The following is a 13,367-nucleotide window of genomic DNA, read 5'->3' on the forward strand; positions in this document are numbered from 1 at the left end:
ACAGGGTTCTTATACTTTTTCACCAATGATTTTCAATGACTGTTCAATGACTTCTCCAGGACCTTTACCTAATTTTCCATGACCAAAGAAATTACTCTTTCTCAGCGGTACCACTGAAAATGGTTTATTTTAACATGGAACAGGAAAATAAGGTCTGCATATGAAACATGTTGCGCCTATCTAAAACAAATCAAATAGCAGGCTTACTAGCTTCTACACGCTTGAGCAACTCAAATCTCTCACCAGCAAAATACCTTGACAGTTAAATGCCATTTTACGTTTCATTACTATACGATATAAGGCATTAATAAGTGTTTTATAATGACTAATAAAATACCTTAATATAAAGTGTTACCGGAAGTTGTGATGAATTTGTTTGCTGATTACTTTACTGATGTAAACATTTTGAACAGAATAATCAATTATACTTGATCCCCACCAGTAATTTACCTGGAGGTGATTTTAACGAACAAAATGTCTCTGTTAGCTCCCCCTCCAGACAATCAGAATGATGAAGATGCTGCTCGCCCGCTCTCTCTGCCTGCTCCTCCTGCTCAGCTGTCTGGGTGAACCTGTGGAGAGCCGGACCCTCAACCTGAACAGCTGCTCTGTCAGTGTTCACACAACCGAGCTGCGAACCCATTACACTGACATCCGATCTAATGCGGTGAGTTTAATTCACACACACCCACCCACTCTTAAAACCACTAGCTCAAAATGAATAATATAAATGAACAGATGCAGCTGATATATGCAGCTTGAAATGCAGAGAGTCTTTCACTTTACCTCACCTGATTTTTGATGACACCTTTAAGTGGAGAGAGATTGTCTCTTATTCTTTGTGATATTTGCATTACAGATAGAAGGAGACAGTGAGATCGGAGTAAGACTTCTGAGCAAATCGTTGATGAAACAAGTTCAGGTGGGTCTTTAACCATGCAGTTCATTCTATCCTAATTTCCGGTTTTACAAGTATTTCTCTGCCCTGAGCCACAGACTGATAAAGGCTTTAGAGACAGTATATGAGTATTAACAGCTGCTGTGATCTTTATGTGTCTCTATCAGGACGGTCAGAAGTGCTGTTTGCTGCGTCTCGTGCTGCGTTTCTACGTGGAGAGAGTGTTCAGTAACTACGCCTCTTCTCAGCCCCAGCAGCAACGCCACACCAGCGCTCTGGCCAACTCCTTTGTCAGCATCAGAAGAGAGATACATAAATGTGTACGTTAGCTTTTCAACAACTTCAATGATGAAATACATTAAAAGGATTGAATTAATTTAATGACTAACAATGATGCTTTGTTTTTTGCAGCATTGCCAATGTGTCGAGGACACGCAGAGAAAAATTGACACTGTGCATGCTGAGTTTATCAAGGTATGTAATATACTGAAAGTATTAAGACACTATTACTATAATATTTGAACAGTAGACTGCAGAGTTAGACCTAAATGCTGTGATTGGGTCTCAAATATTCTATAACTTTTAGTTAAGCTCAAGAGGTTTCAAATGTTATGGCAAGATCTTTTCATTTTTGAAAAAAATTAATGCAATATCGAGGATTTATAAGAACCTTTTCTAAACATATACAGCAGTATCCACCTTAATATGCATTTTCCTTGAAGCATGTCATGGTATACAGCAATAGGTATGCGTGCGTGGAAAAATAAGAAAGGTTCATTTTGCTAAGATGATCACTGCAGATTAATTAATTAAATGAGTTAATACAAAATATGAAAGACCCAACTCCATACAAACACAATTTAAAATTCTATACATTAATACTTATCACTAAATCCACGGTTCTCTCTCTGCTTTCTCTCTTTCCATTGAACAGCTGGAAATAAGCCAGGCGGCGAAGAAGGCTGTGGGAGAACTGGACACTGTGCTGGAGTGGATGGAGGGACTCGTCCTGAAAACACGAGCATAATCAGACAGAAGCTCAGCAAAATCCACACTGACGTCACAGAGAGCTGATGAATCCCCACGCTAACACCAAAATGCACTTTTTTTGCCATTGTACATTTCTCTATGTTGTACTTGAATTAACTTAAAGTCTATGTCAGCCACTGAGATGTGGACCGTTTTTTATACAATATTTATATTTTACATTAATGTAACGTGAACATTAATGTATGTGAATTTAAATTTATTTTGTATATAGAGCTGTTAAGGTATTGTATGTGTGCTTCTACTGTGCTGCAAGGTTATTATGCATGATTAAGAAATAATGTGCTATTTTTTCATTTAAACATTGGTTTTATTAAGACTTCAATAAAAAAATATAATCTTATCTACTGAGTTACGTTTTCTTTCAAGACAAAGACAAGATGTCTGCTCTGCATTACTATATGGATAGATAGATAGATAGATAGATAGATAGATAGATAGATAGATAGATAGATAGATAGATAGATAGATAGATAGATAGATGGATAGATAGATATAGACAGCATTAAAGTGGACTGCAGAGGGTGCTAGTGAGTCAACAAAAAAGAGCACTTTTTTAAACTTCTGAAGTATTTCGAGCCAAACACTTCAGATACATGTTTTGTGTATAACTAAGAACTATAACATATTGATGAAAAAGAGTATAATAGGGGACCTTTAAATACCTCCAGTAGATCGACAAAGAGCGAATCACAAGTAATGACAGCTCCACATTACTTCCCTCTTGTGGTAAGAGTGAACATTACTTTATCCTTTACAGGTGAGTTGATGCAACACTGCTGCAGCATCAGCAGCAGAAGCACGGTGATTCAACTCAATGATTACATATCCCTTTCTGACCTCTTAATAGCCACTATCTTGCTTCACATCCAACCAAAGATCAATGAAACTGTGAATCATCACTCAAATTGCAGTGTTATTTTTTTACTTTCACTAATTCAGCACTTACATGATTGAACACCATGGGAAAATGTGAGCTGTCACAATGAGCAGTGCTTACATAAGTGCGGTTAACACCATTTCAGGTACATTATGCAAATAGCCATGTACGCATGTGCTTACGCATTTCCACCCTACTGTGCACAATTACAGTATGGAAAATTTGGTGTCGTACTTTTGGAAGCATCACACTGCAGCCAATCCATCACCGGGTAAATCTGGAGTTTAGGTCGATTAAATCTGATGTACTGAGAATATCCATGTCAAGCTGAATAACGGGTACTGTGGGAATTTCGAAGTTTCATCTCCTCCCAGAAAGAGGCTTGCTCAGCAGGTCAGAGCTTTTTCATTTTTCAGGTTACAGCAACACATCCACCTAATGTTGCATGCTCAGCTCTTTTGAAATAATACGCAACAGGGCGGAAGCTCACATTGACCCTGAGGGTGATGCAATAAGGAAGTCAAAATGACTAAAGAATTCATAGGAAATCCATGAGGGGTCACTCACAAGAAACATAGATGAATTTCCAAGCTTCCTTCCCATTGCACACAATCCTCTTAATTGGCACCTGGCCCACCCACATATTAGCTGTCATACAACACCCACTTAGAAATATGAAATTGTGCAGTTGGATTGGAGTCTTTGACGTTGACACATGTATCATAGTGTCATTTTTTTTTTGTAGCCTTATTATATAACTGTAAACCCTTTAGCACACTACTACTATTATTTATGTTTGCATTACAATCATTGCTTGACAAAAACAAAAACAGAAAGACTTCTGAGGGTTGAATGCTACACACATACAGAGTCGACCAGAGTGAAAGTGAAAGAGTAATGTGGTGAATCTATTTTGTAAAAACTTATAGATTTCCCCTAAATGCACATATACAACACTATGCAGGCAACTAATATGCACAGTAAAATAAAAGAAACGTGACGAAAACAAAACTACGCTACATCGTGAAGCTCATGTATTGTGCAAAGACTCAAAGACTCAAAGCTAAGAGGGTCATGCAATTGGCTACAATTCTTCAAAATGTATTTATTTCAAATCAATGTAGTCTGGCGTTCCACTGTGATGCATGTTCCATCAGGGGCTGAATTGACTGGATATGATATCAGCACGTTTCAGGTAATGTGCAACAGTAATTGCTGACTGCAGACTCAGATCACCGGTTAGTGGCAACATCAGAAACTAGTAGGTAAGGGGCCATGACAAGATCGTCACCACACCAGACGATGTTCCTGTGACTGTTACTCAGCAATCGGAAGAGTGAATTATGTAAGATAAGGTTTGAATGATTCAGCTTTTGCCCCACTGATCAGAATCAGCAGTGCAACAAATATCGCTGACTCTTATATCTGGTTTGAGTGTACACTGATCATTTACTGGCTGACATGAAGCCTCCAGTGGATCAATACATTTTGTTAAGGATTACCTAAAATTGTACAATTAATTTCAGCATAATTGCCTCATTAGAAAAGCATACATTCAAATTAAAATAAAACACACACCTACTTACATTTCATAATATATTCTTATTCTTTGCACCATTCAGTAAAACCCACTCATCCATCTTTCAGGTTATTATTTATTGACTCCCATTGCGGGCAATGATTGGTAATACTCTAAACATTGCAGCACAAATAAACATGAAATATTTTCACTTTCATGACTCCCTAATTCTGTGAAAAATGTTTGAGCGTGACGTCGGTTTATCAGTAGTTTCTCTGGACACATCATGCTGTGTTTAATTATGAGTTGTGTACAGGGAAGAAGTGTGCAGACTAAAAGCTGTACATGAGTTATGCAAAAAAATATGTTTGACCTTATCGCAGACTAGCTCTCACACGCACATCATGTCACAACTGAAGACTGGGCAGAAGCATCTCAACTACTAACCAACAGAAGTCATGAAATCACATGGCAATATGCAGAGTACACACACACACACACACACACACACACACACACACACACACACACACACACACACACACACACACACACACACACACACACACACACACACACACACAAGAAACACACACACACACACACACACACACACACACACACACACACACACACACACACACACACACACACACACACACACACACACACAAACACACAAACACACACAGAGAAGGACAGAGTCAGTGCAAAAGCAAGAGGGGTTTCCCATAAAGGTAACTGACTGTCCGCTGACTCATGATAATTACACAACTTGACTTTTATATGTTAAATATGTCCATTTATTAGTTTTGTTATATATGTATTTAAATATATAAGGTGTACATTTTGAGCAATTTTGAGCAATTTACAGAATATCGTGTAATTTAAATAAATCTAGCGATACACAAGCTAGCATTTTTGTGTTGGGCCTCTGTAATTGTATTTGCAAGTACAATAACCACATTTTCTGCATATTTTCGCAATTTTTTTTTTTCGGATGTTACTTGGATTTTGCAATTAATGGTGTTATCTGAAAATTATTGGACAATTGTTTCCTGACCTTGTTCTCCTTTAAATCCAAAACCTTCCCCATCTCTGTTTCTTTTCAGATTGTATACATCTTCGTCACAAAAGTCTTAGCCTTTTTATGTTTCGTAGTCACTTTTGGTTTAATGCTGCCATCCATTAAAAAGTAATTTAGTCTTAATGAGACTTTACCTGGCTGAATTAAGTAAAACATATACATTTTTCCAATATATTTATTATTCATTTCTGTAAAAACACCTAATTATTGACTGCCAATGTATTTTTACGGTAAATATGTAGCTTTTTGTCTTTAATAATCAAATTAATTGTTTTTCATTGTGACATTATTATCAAACCCTCCCTCTAAATCTAAAATGAGTGTTGGGTGATTTGTCAGTATATTCTAAGCGATGGAAGAAATGTGTGCACCTGAAACGATCATAGACGTTTAAAGATAACCTTCAATACTGTTTGATAACAATTCTCGATATTGCATATCCAGCAGCCGCACAAAGAAACATGATTTGGGCAAAGATGGCGGAGGAGTGATGTTGTACAGGACTTTAGGAGGATGAGGTTGAATTCTGGTTTCATGATGACAAGACAATTTTACTGTTTTTCATTCATAAGTTATTTTATTTAGGCCTTTCAGGGACTTAAACTCGTATAATGGTTTGAGACTTTTCAACTAAAAGAAGAGAATGATCAAATGTGATGAAGCACAGTGTGATCTTTATGACTAATTATTAACTCTATTCAAAGAACAACATTACCCGGTAAATGACTTTAACTTGAACAGTGACAAATCATCGATAATTGTGTCTCATTGCTTTGCAAAATCCCAATGTTGCCCAACAGAGATAGAATCAGATAAAATGCAAAGTGGACAGACAGCGGAAGGGTAGTTATGGATAAATGGGAATTCCGTACAACAGAAAAAGTACTAAAGTAAAGGGAAACACCTCTAAGTGTTCCAAAATGACTTCTCTATTTAGTTTATATTCTATAGTTATATATACATATATGTAAACCTCACCTAAGGGACATAATTACATGACTTCAGGAAAAAAACTACAACGAGTGACGTCACATGACCTCACTCCTGTAGATCATATATGGCTCATCTGACGAACAGAGGGAATCCACCGCGTCATCAACTTAAACCACAAACTAATATCATTTCTATTTGTGGGGGGATACGTTATTGTGAATACATGAAATAGTATATGATAATCTGATGCCATTTTGACCAGATTTGCTGGCACCTAAGTATCTATATTGATATATGTATATATATACTGTATACTATATACACTGATGATGAAACTAATTAGAGTAAATTGAATAATATAATAATAATAATAATAATAATAATAATACAGTTGTGTAAACTAAAATAATATTTAAAAATATAAAATGGATAAGGAAAGCAAAAATATGTGATATCAAAATTCTCAAAATGCTTTGTCAGATTGTTTTCCTTTGTCCTTCCTATGTGAGACTGAAATGGATTCTTAGAAAATTTCCCTTCATGCACGTTTAGCCATTTCTCTTCCAGTCAGTCTCCTCCCCTCCCATTTTGGCTATAAATTCAAACAAGAGATGAGCCCAAATATGTGCACCTTTCTCTTCAGAGCTCTTCAAAAGATTTTGCCTCACATAAGTGAGGAAGCTTGATCCAGCAGCATCTTCACTCCATCATCTCTGCCTCCAGAAGCCCCAGCAGCCTGATCCTCACCATGGCTCCTCAGTCTCTCCTGCTGTCCCTCCTGCTCCTCTGGTCCCTCCTCAACACTGTCTGCTGCAGTCCCATTTGTAACAACCAGTGCTGTCATTTCGTGGAGGGATTTCCAGTCCGGCTAAAGAAGCTCAGAGAGGACTACTCCCTGATCAGAGACTTCTATGTGAGTAGCAGCTCAACATTTACTCTGACATTAGTGAGAGCAGCATTTAGTGCTGACGGTCTGCAGGTGATGCAGCACTCTCTCTCCTCTGTCACTGAACGCAACCTTGTTCTGTTTACAGGAAGCAAACGATGACTTGGACACAGCGCTGCTAGACCAGAGCGTCGAGGACTCTTTCAAAGTAAGTTTCAGCATTAACTCAGCATTTAATATGGTAAAGAGCCGCTGCTTCTCAATGAAAAGCTATCATAAAATAAACCAGAGCTTACCATTTCAAGGCAAGACACGTGCACGCCAGTAAAGAGTTAAGCGGCATAACTTAACGAGGGCTTTTCCTCCCTCCTACAGAGCCCATTTGCCTGCCACGCCATGAACAGCATCCTGGACTTTTACCTGAGCACGGTGCTGCCAACGGCAATGGCGGGAGTGACCGATGACATCAAGGACTTAAAGCCTCCCATTGAGTCCATCCAGCTCATCTTCGACCAGCTCAAGAGAGATATCATCACATGTGTGAGTACCTGACTCGCGTGTTATTCCTCCTACATGACAAGGTGTTATATGCACCGAGTGCGGGCATAGGACGCCTTTTATCTTAGTTAAAGTATTTAGTTCGCCATGCGGAGACGACTGTTTCAAATGCTTAGTAAGAAACAGGTTTGAGTTTAAGTATGAAGACCTAACATTATAACTCTAACCTTAAATTATTTTATAAAATGGAAAAATGCATTTCAATTATTGCACTGTGGCTACTCAAGAGTTACATATGCACACGTGGGCCATTATGGCCATTGTTGCTCTTAAAGTGCAAGTCCAAGTTTCTGTTTCCATTACAAAAGCAACCAAGCTGTAATGTATTCCGGAATACACGTGATTAGCTGTCACTCAACTAGTTCAAAATGTAGTCCATGTCAACAGCCAAACAATCTAAACCATCTTCCTGGTCTGGACTAAATCCAAAAAGCTCCAGAAATATTCCCAGTGTTTTTTGACACAAGGCAAATGGCTGAAAATGAAAGAAAGAGGAAGAATGGCAAAGGACAGATCATAATATAGTATTAGTCAGTCATTCCTCAACTGCAGCATCGTGCAAAGCTGTGCATCCTCACATTCTTGAAAAAGGGAAGAGAATTGAAGGCATCATCCTGACGAAAGTGTTATATTCTGTGCGTCTGTTGGAGGGAGGGGGGATGTATTCTGGACATGAGCGTCTAATGAAAGTCGATTATTTTTCCTCTTCCAGAGAAATTACTTTGCCTGCAAGAAACAGTTTGACATCAAAAACCTAAACTCTACTTACACACAGGTGAGTGTTCACTTATCAGGTTGAATTTTGAAAACACATTTCTTAAAAAGACAAAGTTCCTGTTTGTGTGCCTTTCATTTTAACCAACAGAGCCATGTGTTTGTTTGCAGATGAATAGTAAAGGTCCTTATAAAGCCATGGGGGAGCTGGATATACTGTTCAACTACATTGAGTCCTATCTGGCTTCTAAACGGCACAGAAATGGAGTAGCCACTGTTTGAAGAACTGCTGACCCTAAACTTACTGTGAGCTTGACAGCCATTGACCCTTGCCCATTTATTGAATGTAATATTGTATTTACAGAGATGCAGATTTTCTTTTCTTTTTTTAGACTTCTTCTTTTGTCCTGAGGACAAGTTTCTGTTTTAAGACCATATTGCGTCATACATTATATGAAGTTACGAACAATAATGTTATAAACTGTATATTTATTTTTGTATTTATTATGACTGAGATTGTTTTGCATTGCTGTAGAATAAATGACTTGTTGACAATGTATTACTCTTTTGATTCTTTCTTTAAAAGATAATTCAGCTGCTAATGTGCCATTTATGAGGACTGGGTAAATAGCAGAGCACTGAAAACATCACATCCTGCTGTTCTGCCGTCTATATGTGGGGAACCACTAAAATATGTAAACTCAACAGGCTGATGCACTAACCTCAAACGTGACCCATATACGTCACTTACCAGCAGCAGCCCTGCTGTGTCTTTACTTACCGTAACTGTAACTAGCCGGCCTTACTCTCAAGCCTCACCCTCATAGTATATGCACCGGTGCACACTCACATACACAAGTATGCAAAAGCAATCTCACTCACTCACACTTAGTCTAAAACAGAAGTAACACAGGGTTAAAAAGAGCAGCCCTGCATTAACAGTGTTTAGCTTTTATATGTCAGCTTCTTCACTGGGACAGAGCCAGAGGGGGTATTTTTAGGGTTTCATCTGCTGTACCACAGCGCATTCAGCCTGAGCGATAACATGCTTTCTGTGTGCCATAAATAAAACCAGCCTTAATAACATTTTAATGTATGTACGTGATACTCTAATCTCAAAATCACAAGACTCCTGACTTGACTCAGGCCTCTAAACTGAAACTACTCTAAGACATGTTATCAGCCAGTGGCTTAGTCAACGTGGAATGATCTAAATAGTATCATTCTATCAATGACAGTACTTATGCATGCAAAGCTATCATTCATAACAACTGTCCGATAGGGCATGACTGTTTTAATTTTACCAGTGTTAATATCCGTTTCTTTAAGGCTTTTAATGTGCTGGTTAAGATCAGGTATGTTATGACTGGATGTGTCTTAACAGAGAGCAACGGTTTCAAGGCAAGGAGAGAAACAATTAAAGGGTTTTGATACAAAAAGCTGAATCACTGTTTGGAATGTGCATGAATAAAAGACAAAATTGTTACTTTTATTATCTAAAATATGAATCTACAATGGCATCCTACTTTTCTGTCAAACGTCAAGATAACAGCACAACATGAAAGTCTAGGGTTCAAAGTCTACTCAGTTACTGTTAGGCCTACTTTAACAAACTAAATGCTCAGCAAAGCACTGTCAAGGACTTTAATTACATGGAAGTAGGAACAAAATCTTCGTATTAATGTTTTTTAAAAAGCAAAGCTCTCCCCTCTATTCATAATATTGTCTTTGTGCCTCCCTCGACTCAATACCTTTCAATACTTAATATCTCAAAATAGCATACTTGGGGTAAACAAAATAAAGACACAATCGCTAGTTTGCTGCATTCACACACAAGCCCACATACACTTGACCTCCAATTTTACCCGTTGACTGTGACTGTCAAAGGGTCAGGATTTATTTGGAACCAGACAAAACAAAGCAAAGATCTGCTGGTAAGAACCTCCTTCAATCAGATATTTGAAAGATGTTAGTACAGAAATCATAGAGCCTGTCCAAGTGCATAGTGGCAGTTCAACTCTCTACTCTGATTCCCTCCAATCATTTTCATACAGTCCCTTAGTATGATGATGTTGACATTTATCTTTAAACAGTTTGATGTCATCCCACTACATGGGATGACATCAAACTGTTGTTTATTTTCAACAGTTGTGGCCACATTTAGAGAAGTGTATTTGAGAAAAAGGTGAAATAAAAGCGAGATCTTATGAAAAGAAAAGCAGTGATACAATTGTGAATATTATTAGAGACATCCGTTCTGATTCATTATTTAAATTCAGTGTTTAGGTGATTTTTGTGATCACAACGAATGAGTCAAGATGTTATTTCCAAAAACAGAGACTTTAAAGATAGCATATATTCTGCTGACGCTGCTTAAGAGCAAAGTGACACACTGTTTCTATTCCGACTCCAGTCTCTTAGTGTTTAAAATTAATCTATAATAATAGAAAATGAGTGCATTGTGTCGATCATGCCCTGATGATTGGTAATGGTGCAAGATGTTTCATTTCCTGCACACCCATATGAACTTCATGACTGCTCTTCCTTTTCGTCTTTCCTGTTTTTTTAACTGAAAAAGGAGGGACCATTATAGGTTATGTTTTCAAATTGGCAGATATGATATAGGTGCCAGTGGAAAGCCTCTACGCCACTACTGTGAGTTAGTAAGCCTAACTTCTCAATGAAACCTTTCTTAGAAAACATTGCATTTTTCTCCTAAAACGGGTTTTTAAAAGTATCAGCAAAAGACTACTGGAATAAATCAAAGCAACCTCAGTAACCACAGAGCTTCTCTTGACAGTAAAACAATCTCATTCCCAGCACATGTGAAAACTGCTGTTGAACATGTAAAAACGGATGAAACTGCTTTCTTATTTGATCATATCTGAAAATCTTTCAAAGCTCCTCTTTGACCTCTAGATTTCTTGCTGAGAGGTAAGTGACATCTCACTTTGGCTACTTGTTGTCTGGGGCAGGGCAACCTACTCCGTCTTGTCTAAGAGGATGTGTTTGTGTGTGAGAATCAGCATGCCACTTCAAAGAAGTGTCTCATTACCTCGGCAGAGAAATCTCCACCCATCCTATTCCCCACAACTTTAAAAAGATGTACACAGTAAGTACGTATAGGCACATTTTTGTTTCCAACCTATGACAATATATTCTTATTTTTGAATATAGTAAAATTGTATCCGATTATCCTTGATAGAAATCCTGTTAAGGAGTTTAACTGTTTACCGATTACTTGAGAAAGTACACACAGTATGTCCTTTTTATTTTCCTGAGATGTACCACTGTATAGTATTTATTTTAAATACACACTATAAAAGACTGACTAAGTTATATAAAATGTCCTCCTCCATGTTCCAGGGTGGGTATGTGTCCTGAAGTTTGTAGCAGGTGGGTTAAAAGGGTAAAACCTCCAGAGGCCTACATTCATGAGGAACTCCCCTGAAGCCCCTTTACCCCCTTTCTTACTTACCTGAGAGCACGAGAGATGACTGTAGGTTTCGCCACAGTCAAAACTGGAAGCGGCATGCCGTCTGCTGCCTTGCACCTGAGGAGAAATAACCCTGTGCAATAGACAGAAGCTGCTCTAAACACCCCAGTGTTGGCAAATGTCTGGGTTGACTCAATGCCACCAGACTGTTTTGCTACGCAAATGTGTATATTCCCGGAGTCACTCATGCTAGCACGAGTTGAGTTTGTGCACTCCGTGTCAAGGCCACAAATCCCAAGCCTACCCGTCAACCTGAGTCATAGCCGGAGATGTGATTGAGAAGAAAATGTATCTTATTGTTGAGACAAAGGTCAAAGATGCAGAAAATATTTAAACTTGGTAGATTCATTAATTACAATTAATTCACCAACTGTACCAATAACTCAGGACAGGCAAGACACATGTCACAAGTAGACAAGTTGGCTATCTCTAGCAGGTGTTTGCATAGTAGAGAATCAAACATTTATTATAAAACAAGTTGTTGAGATTATGACTTCTTGGAAGAAAACAATTAAGGAGACAAATATAACAACAATTCTTAAAATTATACTAGAGGTGTTTCTGCTTTCTACTTTCGGGAACAATTATGCATAACATTATTTAGACTAAATAGACCACATTTCTAACCGAACCTCCCGCCCTAGTGTCAGAGATCTTATTTATTTTATGTGAATTTGATCAAGAAATGTCACAAGTTAAATGTAATAGAGAACATATGTAAGCATTATAATTCTTAAATGGCTTGAATCTTACCTTTAGCAACGTAAAACAAGCTTTTGAAATATAGCTAGTTCTGTCACATGTGTTAGCCTGGCACATGGAAATATTGGACATGTGGTTATGGGAACACAAAATCACATGACCTGGCCCATGACCCACCAGACTGTTCAGTTTGTGTCACTTAGGCTGTCCATGAGCTCCACTGATTGGCTCCTGGCAGTGGCACGAGTGGGGTTGTGCGTCTCTGATAACCACATGTTGTATACGCAATTTCGTCCCTCTTTGAGCGCTGTGCCACACACAAGACACAAAGTTTTTTCCGAAATAACGCTAGAATGGGCCACTTTGAGTCTGGCAGCGACCGTTTCCAGCACTGGAATGACAACATAAGACTAGTGGACACTGTCAGAGATATAATCCTGCACACGGCAGCTGGGTCCTACTTGCCGGCCCCCGAAGCTCCGCACCCGGCACAACGTGGCGACATTGGGGCAGACTTCTCGCTGTTAGGCTCTGCGTCTCGTCCACCACCTGATGGGTTGTGGTACTCCACAGACTCCCATCGTGCAATTGGAGCAGACTTCTCGCCGTTTGGCTCTGCGTCTCGTCCACCACCTGTATCTCATTTG

General features: G+C 38.5%; 2 protein-coding genes across 2 annotated transcripts; both read left to right on the top strand.

Annotated features, from left to right (window-relative positions):
* The first annotated feature begins 511 nt into the window (after nt 1–511).
* On the top strand, nt 512–2,067 carry il19l (interleukin 19 like). The gene is made up of 5 exons (XM_010787876.1): nt 512–667; nt 860–922; nt 1,066–1,218; nt 1,310–1,372; nt 1,833–2,067. Exons 1-5 carry the CDS (start codon nt 512–514, stop codon nt 1,923–1,925), a joined length of 528 nt encoding a protein of 175 aa, XP_010786178.1. The 3' UTR covers nt 1,926–2,067.
* A 4,972-nt stretch (nt 2,068–7,039) lies between these two features.
* Nucleotides 7,040–8,979, top strand: il10 (interleukin 10). Its single transcript, XM_010787877.1, has 5 exons — nt 7,040–7,277; nt 7,399–7,458; nt 7,626–7,790; nt 8,521–8,583; nt 8,694–8,979. Exons 1-5 carry the CDS (start codon nt 7,113–7,115, stop codon nt 8,802–8,804), a joined length of 564 nt encoding a protein of 187 aa, XP_010786179.1. The 5' UTR covers nt 7,040–7,112; the 3' UTR covers nt 8,805–8,979.
* Nucleotides 8,980–13,367: the final 4,388 nt, after the last annotated feature.

The sequence above is a fragment of the Notothenia coriiceps genome, unplaced genomic scaffold (genome assembly GCF_000735185.1).
Source record: "Notothenia coriiceps isolate Sejong01 unplaced genomic scaffold, NC01 NC01_scaffold00031461, whole genome shotgun sequence".
Taxonomy (NCBI): domain Eukaryota; kingdom Metazoa; phylum Chordata; class Actinopteri; order Perciformes; family Nototheniidae; genus Notothenia; species Notothenia coriiceps.

Excerpts from the sequence above, each read along its gene's own strand:
- il19l (XM_010787876.1), top strand. The coding sequence starts at position 512 with ATGAAGATGCTGCTCGCCCGCTCTCTCTGCCTGCTCCTCCTGCTCAGC. Across the intron at positions 668-859 it reads CTGACATCCGATCTAATGCG|ATAGAAGGAGACAGTGAGAT; the intron begins GTGAGTTTAATT and ends TTTGCATTACAG. Across the intron at positions 1,373-1,832 it reads TGCATGCTGAGTTTATCAAG|CTGGAAATAAGCCAGGCGGC; the intron begins GTATGTAATATA and ends TCCATTGAACAG.
- il10 (XM_010787877.1), top strand. The coding sequence starts at position 7,113 with ATGGCTCCTCAGTCTCTCCTGCTGTCCCTCCTGCTCCTCTGGTCCCTC. Across the intron at positions 7,278-7,398 it reads CCCTGATCAGAGACTTCTAT|GAAGCAAACGATGACTTGGA; the intron begins GTGAGTAGCAGC and ends TTCTGTTTACAG. Across the intron at positions 8,584-8,693 it reads TAAACTCTACTTACACACAG|ATGAATAGTAAAGGTCCTTA; the intron begins GTGAGTGTTCAC and ends GTTTGTTTGCAG.